The following is a 16,830-nucleotide window of genomic DNA, read 5'->3' on the forward strand; positions in this document are numbered from 1 at the left end:
CCTAAGCTGCATGTTTCCTGCAGATATAGAATGCTTTTTTTTCCCCCAATGGTTGTGTCCTAAGCTGCATGTTTCCTGCAGATGTAGAATGCTTTTTTTTCCACCAATGGTTGTGTCGTAAACTGCATGTTTTTTGCAGATGTAGAATTCTTTTTTCCACCAGTGGTTGTGTCGTAAGCTGCATGTTTCCTGCAGATGTAGATTTCTTTTTTCCGCCAGTGGTTGTGTCCTAAGCTGCATGTTTCCTGCAGATGTAGAATTCTTTTTTCCACCAATGGTTGTGTTGTAAGCTGCATGTTTCCTGCAGATGTAGAGTTCTTTTTCCCCCCCAGTGGTTGTGTCATAAGCATACATGTTTCCTGCAGATGTCGACCAGTGAGGTGTCCCGACAGGCCTCCACGATCCGCTCCCTGAAGACAGAACTGGACACGCTTCAGGACCAGAACAGAAACCTTCAGGACAGGTCAGTTATTTCACACACACACTTTTTTTTTGTATGCATGTGTGGGTGTATGTCTATCTGTGTGCAGGTGTGTGCATATATATATGTATATATATATATATATATATATATATATATATATATATATATATATATATATATCTGTGTGTGTGTGTGTGAGAGAAAATTGTCTTTATTTTATTCTCATTGTCTTGCTTGTAAGCCTTGATCATCATGCCCTGTGTTGTAATTTTTTGTTGATATTTTTCTCCAGACATTGATGGGCCTGTGGGCCGTTATGCTGGAGAGGTAGATTGCTTGTAAATGTCCATTATTAAAATGATGATAATAATGATATTGATGATAACAATGATGACAATAATAGTAACAAAATGAAAATTGTTATTACTGTTCCTTCCTTCCTTCCTTCCTTCCATGGAGTGGCCACAATCATTTCTTTATTATTCTGTCAGTAATGGGGGCAGGGAGGGGGGAATCTGCTGGAAGAAAGAAGAAGCACTAATCCTAAAAAAAAAAAAAAAAAAAAAAGGAAAAAAAAGGACCTTTATTTTGTAGTATCTGTGCAACTGCAAGACTGCTACGGCTTGCGAAGCACTCCCCGGTGATAAACCCTGACTGGCACAGCTCCAGCCCGTCATTTTTACTGCTACTTTGATCTGTGATTCCTACACTAAAAAATTTGAAAAAAAGAAAAGAAAAAAAGAAAGTTGGTCAGTTGTTAGCATTTGGCTGCCACTGTGACACCCTTGACACAAAAGGTGCCAGTAGTGTTGGCCTCCACAGCTGTCTTGTTGCTGTCATTATTATTGTGAGAAGAGGAAGAGTGCTGTTGGCTTTGACCAGGTGGTTGACTGGGTCACACTGGGATCTCCAGCCACTCACAGGTGGTTGGTAGTGTGCCCCACTAGGAAGCCAGTGACCACAGGTTCGAGTCCCAAATAGGGACCAGAATTTTTGACTCCTCCCTCCAACAACAAAACTCAGTGCAACGCAATGCAAGACAACCCAACACAATGCAGTGCAATAAGATGCAACACAAATCAAAATAATCAGCCTCCTGAGTTGTCTGGGCAAGGTGATGGAAAGGATGGTGAACACTCGACTCCTGAAACACCTTGAAGAAAACCACCTGCTCAGCAATACCCAATCAGCCTACAGGAAAAACCGCAGCACCGAAGACCAGCTGGTGTACCTTGCACAGGAGATAGAGACTGCCTTTCAAGAAAAGAAGAAGTTGCTTGCAGTCTTCGTGGACCTAACCAAGGCCTTCGACAAGGTCTGGAAGGCAGGACTTCTCCTGAAGCTCCTCAACAAGAAAGTGGAAGGGAAGATGTACCGCTGGATCCAGGATTTCCTCCAACACCGCAGGGCAAGGGTAAAACTCGACGGGAAAATCAGCCATCGGGTCACTCTACAGCAAGGTGTGCCGCAAGGAGGAGTCATTTCCCCTACACTTTTCCTCATCTTCATCGACGACATCGCTGAGAAGATCTCCAAGCATGTCTCCAGAGCCCTCCACGCTGATGACTTTGCTGCCTGGAGTGCTGCGGAATACCTCACGTCCGCCAGCCACAGAATGCAGGAAGCACTCAATCACGTGGGAACATGGGCCTCTGCCTGGGGAGTAGACATCAACACCACCAAGACAGTCTCAGCAATCTTCTCGCTGTCACCGATGTCAGAAACCTCCCACCTCAAACTGAACGGAATGCAGTTGAAACAGGATGACACGCCAATGTACCTGGGTGTGAAGCTCGACAAGCGATTGACATGGAACCCCCATCTCAAGGACATCGAGAGACGAGCAACCAGAAAACTGGCCATCCTGAAAAAACTCGCCGGGACCTCTTGGGGTGCCAACAGCAGCATACTGCAGAGGGTGTACACTGGAACTGTCAGGCCAACCCTGGAGTATGGCAGCACTGCCTGGGCCACGGCATCAGCAACCAACACAAGCCGCCTGAGCAAAGTTCAGAACGCAGGGCTACGGCTGATCACTGGCGGGATAAAGACGACTCCAGTTCAGGCGATGGAGAAACACACAGGCCTCCACCCACTCAAAGATAGACGAGAGGAAAAAGTCTTCATCCACAGCGAGAAGCTCCTGCGCATGCCAACTCACCCAATGCACGAAAAACTGAAGCACCCAACAAAGAACAGACTGAAGCGGACCAGCTTCAACCACCTCTCCAAGACCCTGCACCGCCAACATGAAGACCTGCTGCCCTCGTCCCCTGCCGAGATGGAAACACTCCCCGACTTCGAGGAACCGGCCGACCAACTGGAAGGAGTCTCAATCATCACAAAAGTCCCTGGCATCGACCAAAAGGACTGCCAAGCCCCTCCCCTGCTGAAAGCTCTGACATTGGAGATGATTGAGACTCAGTACAACCCCAGCGAATGGACGCACGTCTTCACAGATGGATCCTCGGAGGGAGCGGTGAAGAATGGAGGAGCAGGCATCTTCATCAGGCACACAGATGGAAGACTGACCCCTGGAGCCTTCCCCACAGGAAGAATCTCCTCGAACTACAGAGCGGAGACAGCAGCACTACTCCATGCTGCACAAGGCCTCAGGACGTCAGTCAACCCACCACCAAAGATAGCCTTCTTCACTGACTGCAGATCTCTCCTGCAGGGACTCCAGTCAACCAGAAACGAACAGCAGCTGACAAACATCAAAGCAGCCCTTCATGACCTTTCAAAACGGTCGACTGTCACTGTTCAGTGGGTTCCTTCTCACTGTGGGGTCATGGGGAACGAAAAGGCCGATGCTCTCTCCAAGGCAGGCAGCAAAATGAAGCAGTTCAGCCACCCCGTGACCTACAGAGAGGCCAGGACCATCATCCACAACCGTTACCAGAACCAGTGGATGAGAAGGCTGGGTGCAAACAGTGGTGTCGATCCAATCCACCAGCTCCAGAGACACCAGCAGACTGTCCTCTTCAGACTGAGAACCGGCCACTGCCGACTACTGAGTCACCTTCACCGTATGAAGATCGCCCACACTGATGAGTGTCCATGTGGCACTGGACCCCAGACCCCTGAACACATCCTCCAACACTGCCCAACCCATGAAGCTCTACGGCGTCAAACCTGGCCAGGGGGCACGGAGCTACAGGCGCAGCTTTGGGGAGACCGCCACGACCTGGAGAAGACCGTGGGCTACATCGTGGCGACGGGGGTGACCGTCTGACGCAGCCAAAACATCGAACGCAGAAGAAGAAGAAGAAGAAGAAAATAATACAACACAGTACAACACAGCACAACCCAACACAAGACAACACAACACAATATAATACAGTACAATACAACATAATGCAGTGCAATAAGGTGCAACATAATATAACACAACACAGTACAACACAACACAATACAACACATCACAGCACAACGCAACACAACTCAACACAACACACTGCGTCTATTTTACAGGGTGAACCACCTGGAGCGGGACAACAACCAGAAGCGCAACCTGGTGGAGAGTCAGCGCATCAAGCTGAAGGCTTCCCAGGATGCCACCAAGACTCACGATGACGTCATTGTACGGTTCTCTGTTTCACAATACAATACAATACACAATACACAAACTTTATTGTCTATGCTTTGGTACAGAGATTTTCTTTTTGGCAACAGCACATGTCCAATATAAGAAGAAAACAACAAACAAATAAAATGAATGGAAAATAAAAAGATAAATGGCACCAAATGGAAATAGCTATATACAAATATATAGATTACTGAAATTCATGTGCCTCTCCATTTCAGTCAGCCAAGCTGCATTGTACATCTTCCCACACTACTCAAACACACACACACACACACACACACACACACACACACACACACCATGTGCACACACACGCATACACACACTCTCTCTCTGTCTCTCTCTCTCTCACAAAGTATGCAACTACAAAGATCACAGTTCATTTAAAAATCAGATATCACCAGACTAAGACTAAGAATTAAACCAAAAAGCAGCACTTCCATAGTTCACGAAAAATAAGAGGCATCACAGAAGAACAACTTTCATTCATTCATACTAATCAAAAGCCCTAACACAACTTCTTCACCCCCCCCACACACCCATATTCTACACCCCCCCTCCTTTGGAAAATACTTACAGGCCTAAGCATAATCGTCCCCCCTACCCCCACCCCCTACACACACACACACCTTTCATCCTTCCATTAAAAAAACAACAAAAAAGAACAAACAAAAACCCCCAACTCAAATCACCTTACAAAGCACCACCTGAGTTGATTCATGAATGCAACAATCTGTCATAACTGCACCACAATTCAAAGTTTTAAACACTGTCACTGTCCTCTTCATAATATAATTATCATGATATTTAATTTTTGTCCACCAAAACGCATGATTACATCATGGTGCTGTTCCCTGTGTCATTGTCTTTATTGTATAATTATCGTGATATCTGAGTTATATACACCAAGACCCATGATAACGTCATTGTACTGTTGCCTGTGTCACAATCTTCTCCATAATACAGTTATCATGATATTTAATTTGCATACACCAGGACCCATGATTGCATCATGGTGCTGTTCTGTGCATCACTGCCTTCTTCATTATATAATTATAACATTTGATTTGTGTACCCATGATTACAGCATTGTACTGTTGCCTGTGTCACTGTCTTCTTCATAATATGATTATCATGATATTTAATTTGTATTCACACCAAGGCCCATGATTGCATCACGGTGCTGTTCTGTATGTCACTGTCTTCTTCATGGTATAATTATCATAATGTTTAATTAACTTCACCGTGTGCTGTGTGGGAGAGACTGTCTCTTCTGTTTGAGCGTGTCCAACCACACGTGATGCTGTATCAGTTACCACCCATAGCACTACTCTATAGTCTCTGCCTGTCACCTACTGCTGTCTGTGGTCCGGCTCAAAGAGAAGAGATTGGTAATTACTGTAGTGTTACTGAAGCTCCATTTAGACTGGTAACTTTGGTTCTTCTTCTTCTGCGTTCTCTCGTATGCACACGAATGGGCTTTTACGTGTATGACCGCTTTTACCCCGCCATGTAGGCAGCCATACTCCGTTTTCGGGGGTGTGCATGCTGGTTATGTTCTTGTTTCCATAACCCACCGAACGCTGACATGGATTACAGGATCTTTAACGTGCGTATTTGATCTTCTGCTTGCATATACACACGAAGGGGGTTCAGGCACTAGCAGGTCTGCACATATGTTGACCTGGGAGATCGTAAAAATCTCCACCCTTTACCCACCAGGCGCCGTCACCGTGATTCGAACCCGGGACCCTCAGATTGACAGTCCAACGATTTAACCCCTCGGCTATTGCGCCCGTCGGTAACTTCGGTTGAATGGTTAGGATTTTTGTTTTGTTCCGTTCCCAGGAGGAACTGCAGACCAAAGTCAAGCTTTCTGCTGAGAATGTGGAAAAGATGCGTATTCAGGTAAACAGTGTGTGTGTGTGAGTGTGTGTGTGTGTGTGTGTGTGTGTGTGTGTGCATGCTTGCGTGCGTGAATAACTCGTTTGTGCATGCATGTTGGTTTTTGTGTACAGTATTTGCCCTTCGTACATGTCCAGATAGGTGTGTGCATGTGTGGGTGTGTGCAGTCCTTTGGACTAGTGTAGATTTATTACTGTGTTTAAGTTTCTGTGTGTGCGCACGCGTGCATGTGTGTGTGTTAAGTATGCAGTTGTATTGTATGATTCTCTTCCTTTACAGCATTTATATTTTGCAAACTAAAGAACAGAAAAAAACCCACAATATTTATCTTTGACTGCTGAGCCGTGGTGTAATGAAATCAATGTGCAGAGTATGAAGTGCAAGAATGACTTCTTGAGTACTTCTGATTAGTGGTGCAATTGATCTGTGTGTGTGTGTGTGTCGTTAGGGTGGATGAGAGTCCTGGTATTGAAGTCCTCTTCTCTTTTTTTTTCTCTCTGGTTTGATAATGTGTAGAAGGAAAAATGTTTCAGCTTCCAGAAAGCTTGAAGGCTAACACGGTTGCAGGCATATAAGATCCCTCTCTCTCTCCTTCACTCTGTCTTGTCTCTCTCCATATTCAAGTTTGTAATGATCAGTATGTATGTGTATATATTTACAGATACTCTACTCTAACGGAAGTAAGTTTATTTATTTACTTATCAAGATGTAGAGAACAAATCTTGAAACTGTAGTGCAGCTGCACTGATGGGGGTTGGGGCACAATAGTGTCGAACCTTTCTTTATTTTCCCTTCCTCCACCTGTCCCTCCAGCTGGACTCGCTGAAGAAGCGGATGCGGGTGGTGGCGCAGGAGAAGCGCGACTACGAGGACAAGTACCTGCAGGCCTCGCTCAGCCTGGAGAGGAGGGCCAAGGAGCTGAGCACGCTCCGCGAGCAGCGCTCGCAACTGGAGGCGGCCATGTCGCAACTGGAGTCTCTGAGCCAGCAGCAGCTGCAGCGGGTGGCCACTCACAGTGAGGCGGCTGTCGACGCCGCTCAGGCCAAGGTCACGGCCACCCACAGCATGCTGGCCCAGTACCAGCAGTTTGTCAAGGTGAGGGGGTGGGAGTGTGTGGAGGGAGTGGGGGGTTAGTAAGCAGCGGTTGTTTGTGTGTGTGTGTGTGGGGGGGGGGGTAGGTGGATGGGAGGGGTGGGGTGTTGTGTGTGTGTGTTTGTTGTGTGTTTGGTTTGTGTGTGTGTGTGTGTGTGTGAGTCTGTGTTTGGTGTTGTGATCACATGGATGATATTTGGATGTAGACAATGCAATTGAGGTGAATGTTTGCGTTGTTTGTGTGGGAGTGAGGTTGTGGAAATCTCACAGGTGATTCGGATTTTTATCATAATGAAAATTGTCATTATTATTATTGATATTGTTATTCTTATAACTTGTCATCATACTGCGTAAATGTTCACTGGTGCTTTCTGTGCAAATTGTTGATAAAGATGCTTTGTATTGTACTGCTTTGCACGTTTTTCAGCTGCTGTCTATTATTTATTATTATTCTTATTATTTTTGTCACTTGTTATCATGCACACAGCAGAAGTGCTTACAGATGCTTTCTGTGCTTTGTGGCTGTTTCAGTTGCTGTGCGTGAAATAGACTTTTTGTTACCATAATTGGCATCATGCACGCTGTGTTAAATGCTTAAAGGCACTTTCTATGCTGAATATTAAGAAGAAAGTGTTCTATTGTATTGTATTGCACTGCATGAAAGAAACTATCATTATTATTAGAACTTGTTATCATGCATGCTGCGTAAGTGTTCACAGGCGCTTTCTGTGCTAATTATTATTGATTAAGTGTTGTGTTGCATTGCGTCTTCTTTCAGCTGCTGTGCGGGGAGCTGCTGGACCGTGTGGCCAGGACGCGGGGACAGCTGAGAGAGACGATGGCGGCGGCGGCAGCGAGGGAGGAGGGGGCCAGGGGGGGCCAGGACAGCGACACGGCGTCCCTGAAGCGTGCCCAGGACACGGCCAGGGACATCCTCAACATCAGCCAGTCCGACCTGGACGACATCATGAGCGCTGACGGCGATCACGTCGCTCAGGTAGTGTGGGGAGAGTGGGCGAGGGGGGTCTTGGGGAGCGGTGCGTGATAAGCATGTCGTGAATGATATGGATACTTATATAGCGCCTATACTCGGTCGGAGACCAAGCTATAAGCGCTCCACAAACTTGGGGGTCATTTGCACAACAGGCTGCCTGCCTGGGTAGAGCAGACTGATGGCTGCCATTGGGCGCTCATCATTCGTTTCCTGTGTCATTCAGTCAGATTTCAGGCACACACACATACACACTCAGACAGACATGTAGCATTGTACGTGTATGACTGTTTTGTTCCACTAACTTGATTAACTCTTTATCGGCCAAGTTTCTGTGTGCGTGAAGAAACACTCCCTAGCGCCAAATATTTTATAGACTCAAAGCTCTCCAGTCACAGGCTTCGACTTCACTTCAGACTAGGTCAGGGAGCGACGGTTAGTCATTGTTCTGTTGCGCAGGAAACTGGCTGCAGTTTTCAAGTTTTCTTTGTTTCAATGTGGAAAACAGTCCTTTTAATATTACCCCTTGATGTTGACTAAAGTTGCATATGCCAGAGCTCTGTTTAGTCAATTAAAGTCGTCTACGGCAGGGAAAGAGCTAATCCTTTTCACCCTGGCTGGAGCAAAAGGTGCCAGCAAATCTTCTCCAGTCATTTAGGTCTTGAGCGAGAGTGTGTGTGTGTGTGTGTGTGTGTGTGTGTGCGCGCGCACGCGGTTTGATGTGTTTGAGAGCGCTATATAAATGTACTGTTATCACTTCATCCTCATCATTATTATTATAAATATCATCTTCATCATCATCATTATTATTATTGTTAGTGCTATCATCATCATCATCATCTTCATCATTATTATCCTAATTATTATTAGTGTTATTATCAGGTTATTGTTATGATCATCATTAACATGATTACCATAATTATTGTTAGAATTATGAATAATATTATTAGTAGCATTATCATCATCATCATCGTCATCATCATAATCATCATCACCATTATCAATTAGTATGATGATGATGATGATTACCCTGCAGCAGTTTGTACTGTAACGAAGCAGAAAGGGATAGGGGCAGACAGTGACGGAGCAGCCCTGTGTTGTTGTGTTGCAGGAGAGCAGCGCTGTTCAGGATGGGAAGAAGGACAGAAGGTGGCTGAGGAAATGCGAGAAGGTCATCAGCAGCAAGGTCAGTGTGTGTCAGAAGGTCATTTGCACAGAGATGCCAACTGTTACGACTTCACTGTATTTTCGTTACGTTCAGTCGCAGTTTGTTCTGACGTTATGCCAGTGTCAGAATTGTTCCGACAAGTTCATTTTCGACTACATTGTGTGGTCATGTGCTTTCCTGTCGTAACATTACCCACACGGTCTAGATCTATCAATCACAAGGCCAGGGCAGTCACTAACCTTGGCCTCATGTGATGATGCTCAGTTAATCGCGTGTGTGTTTACATTGAGCAGCATTGAGTGGACCAAAGAGCTTAATCGTTTGCCCAAACAAGAGAGAATGTGGCTGATTCAAGTTGTGTCTTGGTCCAACAACATCTGCATCTACAAACACATGACAGGGGTTGGCATCTCTGTAGCAAGGTCAGTGTGTTGGCATCATCCCTGTTCCCTTGGGGGGTGGGGGGGGACAGATGTATCGTTACCTCGTGGATCTGTCAAGCATTAATTATTTAAAATTTTTTTTAATATTCAGTTAAATAGGTGAACATTTCACAATCACTTCTTACTAGGATTAGGCTTGATTCCAGTACACATAAGAAAGTACAAATGAGAAGCAAACACAGAATTAGAAGAGAAAAAAACCAAACAAATCGGAATAAAATCAGCGGAAAACACGCCTGTAAAAACAGACATAAACGGACAGACTGGCAGACAGACAGACTGATAAACAGACTGAACATAGTTTGGATATTGTCATGACACCAGGCAATTAAATAACTGTCAGACATGTCGGTGCTGCTGCTGTCGATTGCCACGCATCGGTTTTGTTCGTAAACACCTGTTCACATTGGAACTCGTCGCTTCTCTTATTCTCCCTGGCCTTGACACCTGTAACTCTCTCTTGTCTGGTTTGCCTGCTTAGTTCATTCTCTCTCTTCACCTCATACAAAACCCTGCCACCCAGCTCATCCTCAGAAAGAAGAGATATGAGCACGTAACTCCTCTCTTGCTTACTAAAAAAACAAACAAACAAACAAACAAACCCACAAAAAAAACAACAACAGATCGAAACAAACAAACAATAAAACAACAAAGCAAAAACAAGTAAACTGTATCTCACTAACTGAACATCTGTTCTAAAAGGCAATGATCAATGCAGCATCTTTGGAAAGAATAACAGTTAATTAACAAGCATACAAAAGTTATAAATCAGACTATAACAGTGAACCAATGTTTTTGTACATTAACGGCAGTTTGCTGGATTTTGACAACATTGGAGCTGATGACGGGACAGGATTGTGATGTTTCAGCAAATTACAGAATAAAGAGGGAATTAGATTTTTTTTTTTTTATGGCAAACCTGTGTGTGTGTGTGTGTGTTTGCATGTGAGCACATGTGAAAGTGTGTGAATAACAGATTGTGCTTTGTTTTAGCTTTTATAGAATTTTTAACAATTTTTATTAGTACCAAGCTAAAGTATAGGACAATATGCAGAATGAATGTGCAATATTAACACTTGTGTCATTATATTAATTACAACTTTTCAGAGTAAATATATACAATAGGCAGTGCTATTTTTTTTCATATATGCATATCTTATATATTTATTGCGGTGTTTTTGTGTTGAGCAGTTGTCTGCGTTTGGGTTTTTGTTGTTGTTTTTTTGCTGCACATGGTGCAGTTTCTCTTTATGAGATGAAGAAATAATTCTGATCTTTTCAAGAAGTCCAATGATTGTTGTTGATGTGGCAATGTGTTGCAGGAGGAGTTTGTGCGGCCACTGGTCAGTCTGATACTGCAGAAGGTGGATGAGAGAGCTGACCTGCTGATGACCCTGACCTCTTGACTGACACAGCTGTAAATGATCTGCTTGTGTGTGTGTGAGCGGACTGTGCCTTGCTCTACATTTTTATACTGAGGCGAAATTGTTTAAAAGATCTGAGTCCTGTCTTTAAATGCTGTGTCACAGCAATGTCTTGCTTTAGGACATGCGGCGGTGTGCACGCACTTCCCTTGGATCTGCTCCTCAGTTTGCTGCCCTCTTTAGGATTTGACTTCAGTCCTTGTAATTAGAGGAGCTGTGGCAGAATTGGTTAGGAGTTGAACTAATAGAATGTCTTTATTACCAAGTGTACCGGAGTCACAAGGAATATTGGGAGGGATAGTACATAACAAGATAAAAACATAAATCGAAATCATACACAATTACTGATACAGTAGAAATTAGGATACGTACAGGTGCATATCAATCCAGTGTTTGTCAGCGATCAGGGTTCGCTTGACCCTGATTTTCCTCACTCCATGCAGGAGTGAATGGGTGGGTACCTACCTGACTTCGGTCGGGGGAAAGATTTAAATGTGGTGGAAGTGAGAGAATGGGCTCCATCTTTCTAAGTATTGACACTGGATATAAATTCACAGCCTTGATGGCTGTAAAAGTGATTTTAATCTTTTTAACTTTGTCACTCATTACATATGTAGTGTTGTGACATGACTTTGCAGGATTGTCGCTTTGCTGTGCAGTAGATGGGTTCTTTTTGCTGCAATGTTTCCAGGGCTGAACTTATTGCAAGGTGTTCATTCTCTGCCCATCTTTCTTTCAAAGCCTGTTATGTATATATATATATATAATTTTCGTGTATTATGTAAAATTAGGTAAATGTTCAGGTTACTAAAAAAAAAAAAATCTGGCTGAAAATTGATGGAACTATCATCGTCATATCCTGGGTTTATTTGTATGACTGACTTTGCTGAATTTTTTTTCCTTTAGGTTCTGTTTTTTTTTTTTTTTTTTTTTTTTTTTTTTTAACCAGTCCTAGTATGGCTTTGTATGTTTGGCTGAGCTGAAAGCAGCACAGATAACTACATTGCTAATCTTTTCATTGTGGATCAGAATCAGTAAAAGAAAGTAAGCCTGGTGGTACAGCAATGAGTGGCACATAATGCGGTGAATGGGTTTGATGTTTGCAATGAGTCTGTCTCGCTCTCTGTTTCTGTTCCATGCCTGTGATATCACTGGATTGTGTTTTTTTTTTGTTTTGTTTTTTTACCCCTGGGCGAAGAATGTTGTGATCCGTCGTTCAACTGCCACTTTATCATCTACGCTTTGGTTTGGTGCCTGGTTTGTTGTGTCACTGTCACTGAATATTAGATTTTTCTTTTAACTATTGATAATTTCATGTGCGATTGTTTTATTTTTATGTAACTGTAAATGATTTCCTGTGAAATTGTGTGTGTGTGCACAAGTGTACATTGTTTCCTGTAATTTTTCATGTGTCCGCAAATGATTTCCTGTGTAACAGTAAATGTGTATTTAAAATTTTTTTTTTAATTTTTAAATATATAACAAACTGATTTCCTGCGATTGGTTGCTAGTTAAATGGACCATTGTTGCCACAACTGTGCACATTGTGAGCATGGAGATTGCATAATATCTTTGCCTTCTGTTCAAAATTTCACAGAATACGTTTTGTATGTTTACCTTGGAACAGAGGATAATGAGAAGAAATGATCTGAACAGATCATACTGTACACTGATAGATGCATAGTATGCAGTGTTGATTCATCTCTGTCCTGTTTGCTATTGATTTGGCTTGTCCGTAGGCGCGCAGGTTCACTCACGACTGCTCAAGTATACACCGATACTTTGTCATAGTTAAACATGATCTAACTCCTGCAGACATGAACCTAACCTCAGGGGATCATGTGTCTGGTCTCTCTGTCTCTGTCACACACACTTCCATTGATAAGCAGATGCTTGATTTATACCATACCACACCATTCCATTCCACTCACCGTACCATAACTCACCATGCCACACTACACCACGCCATATACCATTCAACACACATAGTCAGCCACTTTTTTTCCTCCGCTTGGAATCTTTGATATCATGAGCTTGTCTGCTTTTCTTCACCATTGTGCATGTGATGTTTAGTGTAGGATCAGTTCAGTTTCTAGTGTCCGGTTTTGAATGGAATATTTTCAAATGCAAAACTGGCTTCTCCCGCTCTCCCTTAATCAAAACCTGCAATATAAACAGAGTGATTGCTATGTTTGTTTTATATAACTACTTTGTGTTGGATGTAAGATAATAGACATGACTTATTGCGTATTCTCCATTCCACCTCACATATATGTGTTTGAATAAAATATATCTGTTTGAATAAAATCTGCTGGCATTTTTGTATGGATCCATTTACATTGAGGCAGATATGTTTAAAAGACAAATAAATGGGTTTACATGCACATTGGTAGACATACTAAAGGAAAAACGAGAAAATGCTCTCAACCAGTTTGTATGAAATGTGTAACTGTTTTGGGATTGAGTTAAAAAAAAAAAAAAAAAAAAAGTAAGAGTTTTAGTACATGACTCACTTTGGTGAACTGGTTGGCTTTGTGTGTACTGATACCTGATGCAGGTTTTAGTCCCCAGAGGTAGTGATTTCTTGACCCATGGTCGGGTTCCTACCCAGAGTTGAGTGTACTACGGGCTCAAATGAGAAGACTGGAACCCCACACTCAATCATCATCCACTTCATGGATGAGTCTTCGGGTGTGTTGCTTAGATTTCTTGACCAACTGCAGGTGCCCATCTCTCTCAGGCATGGTTGACTCTGGGATATATCATGAAAGAAGTTTAGAGTACTGCTGTGTCACATTGTCCCAGATATTAATGGACCTCCATCTCACCATTGATCATCAAAGTAATACAGTCAAAATAACCTATATAAAGACTTCAAATTCTGTGCCCTTTCATGTCATGCTGTGATGGTGAGCTCAGTTTCAGTGCCCCCCCCCCCCCCCCCATACATACTTTTAATTAACCAAAACCACCAAATCAATTCTAAATCGTTTGAAATGATACAACCATATTAGTATATCCTTTACTTGGTCACTAAAACTATTCCGAAACCTTTCAAAAGACTGCAACAGTACCCAAAAGCTCTTAGCTGTGGCCACCGGTCTGGAACATTTCAAAAGATAGCTACATTACACAAACACTCAGCTGAAAGCACCAGTCTGAAACATGTCAAAGGATTACTACATTACTCATTACAGTACCTGAGTATTCTTAGTTGAAACCACTGATCTGGAATGTTCTAAAGGATTGCTACATTATTCTTTACAGTACCCAATCACTCTTAGTTGAAACCGCCCACCCACGGAAACCATGCGATACCTGCTTGACCTTCCTTCAGTGCAGGTCAGAAACAAGTTAGAACAGGTTAAGACCTACTTCAAAGCATTAGAAAACCCTCAAAACCCACTGCATGACACAGTCAAAGAACCAAAAGACAGCCGTCTAGAACGAGGAAGATCATGGATGGGGCAAGCAGAAGACAATTCAGCTAGTATGCCGACTACAAGACCTGAAAGAAACAAAATATTACTAAGTGGGTGAGTGTCACACACTCCAGAAATCTGGGCAAGCCCAAAAGTCAGGAGACGTGGACTTTTAGGGTCGACACCGCGCAACACGCACTCCCAAGAAGGACGCGGAAACCGTGTACGATTTTACAACTTTTATTCACACAATCACACACATATGGGTACGGGACCTACTTCCTAAGCTATCCCCAAACCCAAACCCTCGCCCCCACCTAACTCCAAACCACCCCTCCTTAACCCACCTTTAACCCCCACCGGGACAAAATCAAGAAACGGAAGAAAAACGAACCAAACACATACACACTCGCACATTCACTGCACAAGCGGCAACGTTCATTTAACTCATCTGTCACTCGTTGACGGACTGAAAAATCCCTGCTCCAGGCTGAGAGTCGAACGCTGACTACAACCTCTCCCCCGACGTCCAGCTCACCCACAGAGCACCCCACCCGATGAGTCCGGGAGGTCGCGGCAAGCAGGGCAGGCTGCGGTCGAAGGTCGACGCCGAGGGACGATCTGGATCCCCAGGGTGCGACCCCAGGGTGCGACCCCAGGGTTTTGTGTCAGCGCTCGGCTCCTCAGGTGGAAGACCCCGAGGGGCGACCTCGGAGCTGGGACAGCAGAGCAGTCGATTTGCCGCTACTTGACAAACAAGCAAGCTGGGGACGGGGATAACCCCCTGTCAGTACCAGTCCATAACCGCATAACCCTATGCGCGTTGGGCGACCTAAGAAGCCACAGGTTGTGCTCTCATTCATCCAACAAGCACTCTAAGGCAAAATAATGAACAACCACTGACACACACCAATCGCACGACAACATGCATGCCTGGAAGTGAGGGGTCCGGAACCTGCCAGGGTACCGGCCGTCGCCCTACTTATACGGTGGCACAGGTCAACCCAAGACTCGAACCCCAAACCTTGTGCCGCGCATCCTGAAGCACGCTCCCACAGCGCTACGCTGCCAGAATCGAAGGCCCAATCAAGGTAACCTCCCTTGCACAAGCAGACATGTTGGAACAGAACATTCAAAAAGGAAAAATTATGATAGCGTCAGCACATGGCTGCCAAAGCCATTCGGATCACAAGCAGCGCAATTAAAGTGAACAAATCAATACACAAACTCTTCCAGTGCTCGGTCCATACAGGGAGAGAACTCAGTAACCTATTATTGCCACAATAGCTTACACGGAATACACTATCTTCTGACACGCTGCTAACAGCGGCCACTTACGCAGGTTTAAGGACCTATCGAAACACAGTATTTCCCCCAACGTCTCCCTCACATTCCCGATACTAACATCAGCTTGTAAGCTTTACATATCCAACGTACACTCTGTCGAACAAATTACGGAGATTATACTATTCCCTCACACTTCCTCACACTTCCTCACAAGTGTATTAATATAAACTCAAACCCGTAACTCACGGAATGATAATTATAACACTGGACCGTTACACGACAGTCTGTAACATCAGGTAATCGTAACAGTTTCATAAAGTGACCCCAGCCACTGTCCAAACCACAGACCTCCCAAAAGTGGAAAAGACAACTAAAGACACTCGAAACAGTTACCGCCTGATACAAGGTTACCTCACGACAGCTTGTGATGGGCGAAGGTGGTGACTTGGGTGGGACCTTCAGCCGGGCACTGCAGCCTCTGCTCACCGGCTCGCTAAAAATCAGGCAGAGGTTCTGGCTGGCCAAGAATTCCTCTCCATCAGCCTTCCGGGGCTCTGCCACAAGGTCCGCGCTCTCTGACGTCTCAGAGTCAAGTCACACCTAATCACAGTCAGCTGCAGCCAGGTAAACGGCAGGTGAGCGCGAGTTCTGCACTTGGCACGCTAACCGGAGAAAACACACATTGCACGCACTGCACTGCAGTTGCAGTCATGCCAATGTGACAAGAGCCCTCTCGCTCCTACAGAGCGGTGTGTGCACGTGCTGCACAACTCTTACACAGGTAAAACGAGTGTGCAGACACACGCTTTTACCAAACCAAGAACATGTCAGAAACCATGATCTAGCGAAACTGGGATTCGAACTCCCAACCATCGGAACTAACACCACTTTCACCGGCCACTGAGCCATACTAAATCGCTCGCACTTCCGCCTATACTTCCGCAGCAACGAAAGGTTGGGCTGATCCGTGACAGTGAGGAGACAGACAAGGGAAGAAATATTTAGTGAGTTCGCTTCAGTCTTCAGTCTCTCACTCTCTCAGTAAAGAAACAGGAAACAGACAAGGAATTTTCCCCTGAGCCAGT

The 16,830-nt window shown here is 44.4% G+C and overlaps 1 protein-coding gene across 1 annotated transcript in view; it reads left to right on the forward strand.

Annotated features, from left to right (window-relative positions):
- LOC143296962 (centlein-like) overlaps positions 1–13,342 on the forward strand; it is a 51,700-nt gene extending 38,358 nt beyond the window's left edge. Inside the window, exons 30-36 of the mRNA XM_076609033.1 lie at positions 366–463; positions 3,899–4,007; positions 5,862–5,921; positions 6,732–7,013; positions 7,789–8,007; positions 9,113–9,187; positions 10,935–13,342. Coding sequence (XP_076465148.1) covers positions 366–463; positions 3,899–4,007; positions 5,862–5,921; positions 6,732–7,013; positions 7,789–8,007; positions 9,113–9,187; positions 10,935–11,018 — 927 coding nt within the window. The 3' untranslated portion in view covers positions 11,019–13,342. The remainder of the gene's footprint in view (positions 1–365; positions 464–3,898; positions 4,008–5,861; positions 5,922–6,731; positions 7,014–7,788; positions 8,008–9,112; positions 9,188–10,934) is intronic.
- Positions 13,343–16,830: the final 3,488 nt, after the last annotated feature.

The sequence above is a fragment of the Babylonia areolata genome, chromosome 22, assembly GCF_041734735.1.
Source record: "Babylonia areolata isolate BAREFJ2019XMU chromosome 22, ASM4173473v1, whole genome shotgun sequence".
Taxonomy (NCBI): Eukaryota; Metazoa; Mollusca; class Gastropoda; order Neogastropoda; family Buccinidae; genus Babylonia; species Babylonia areolata.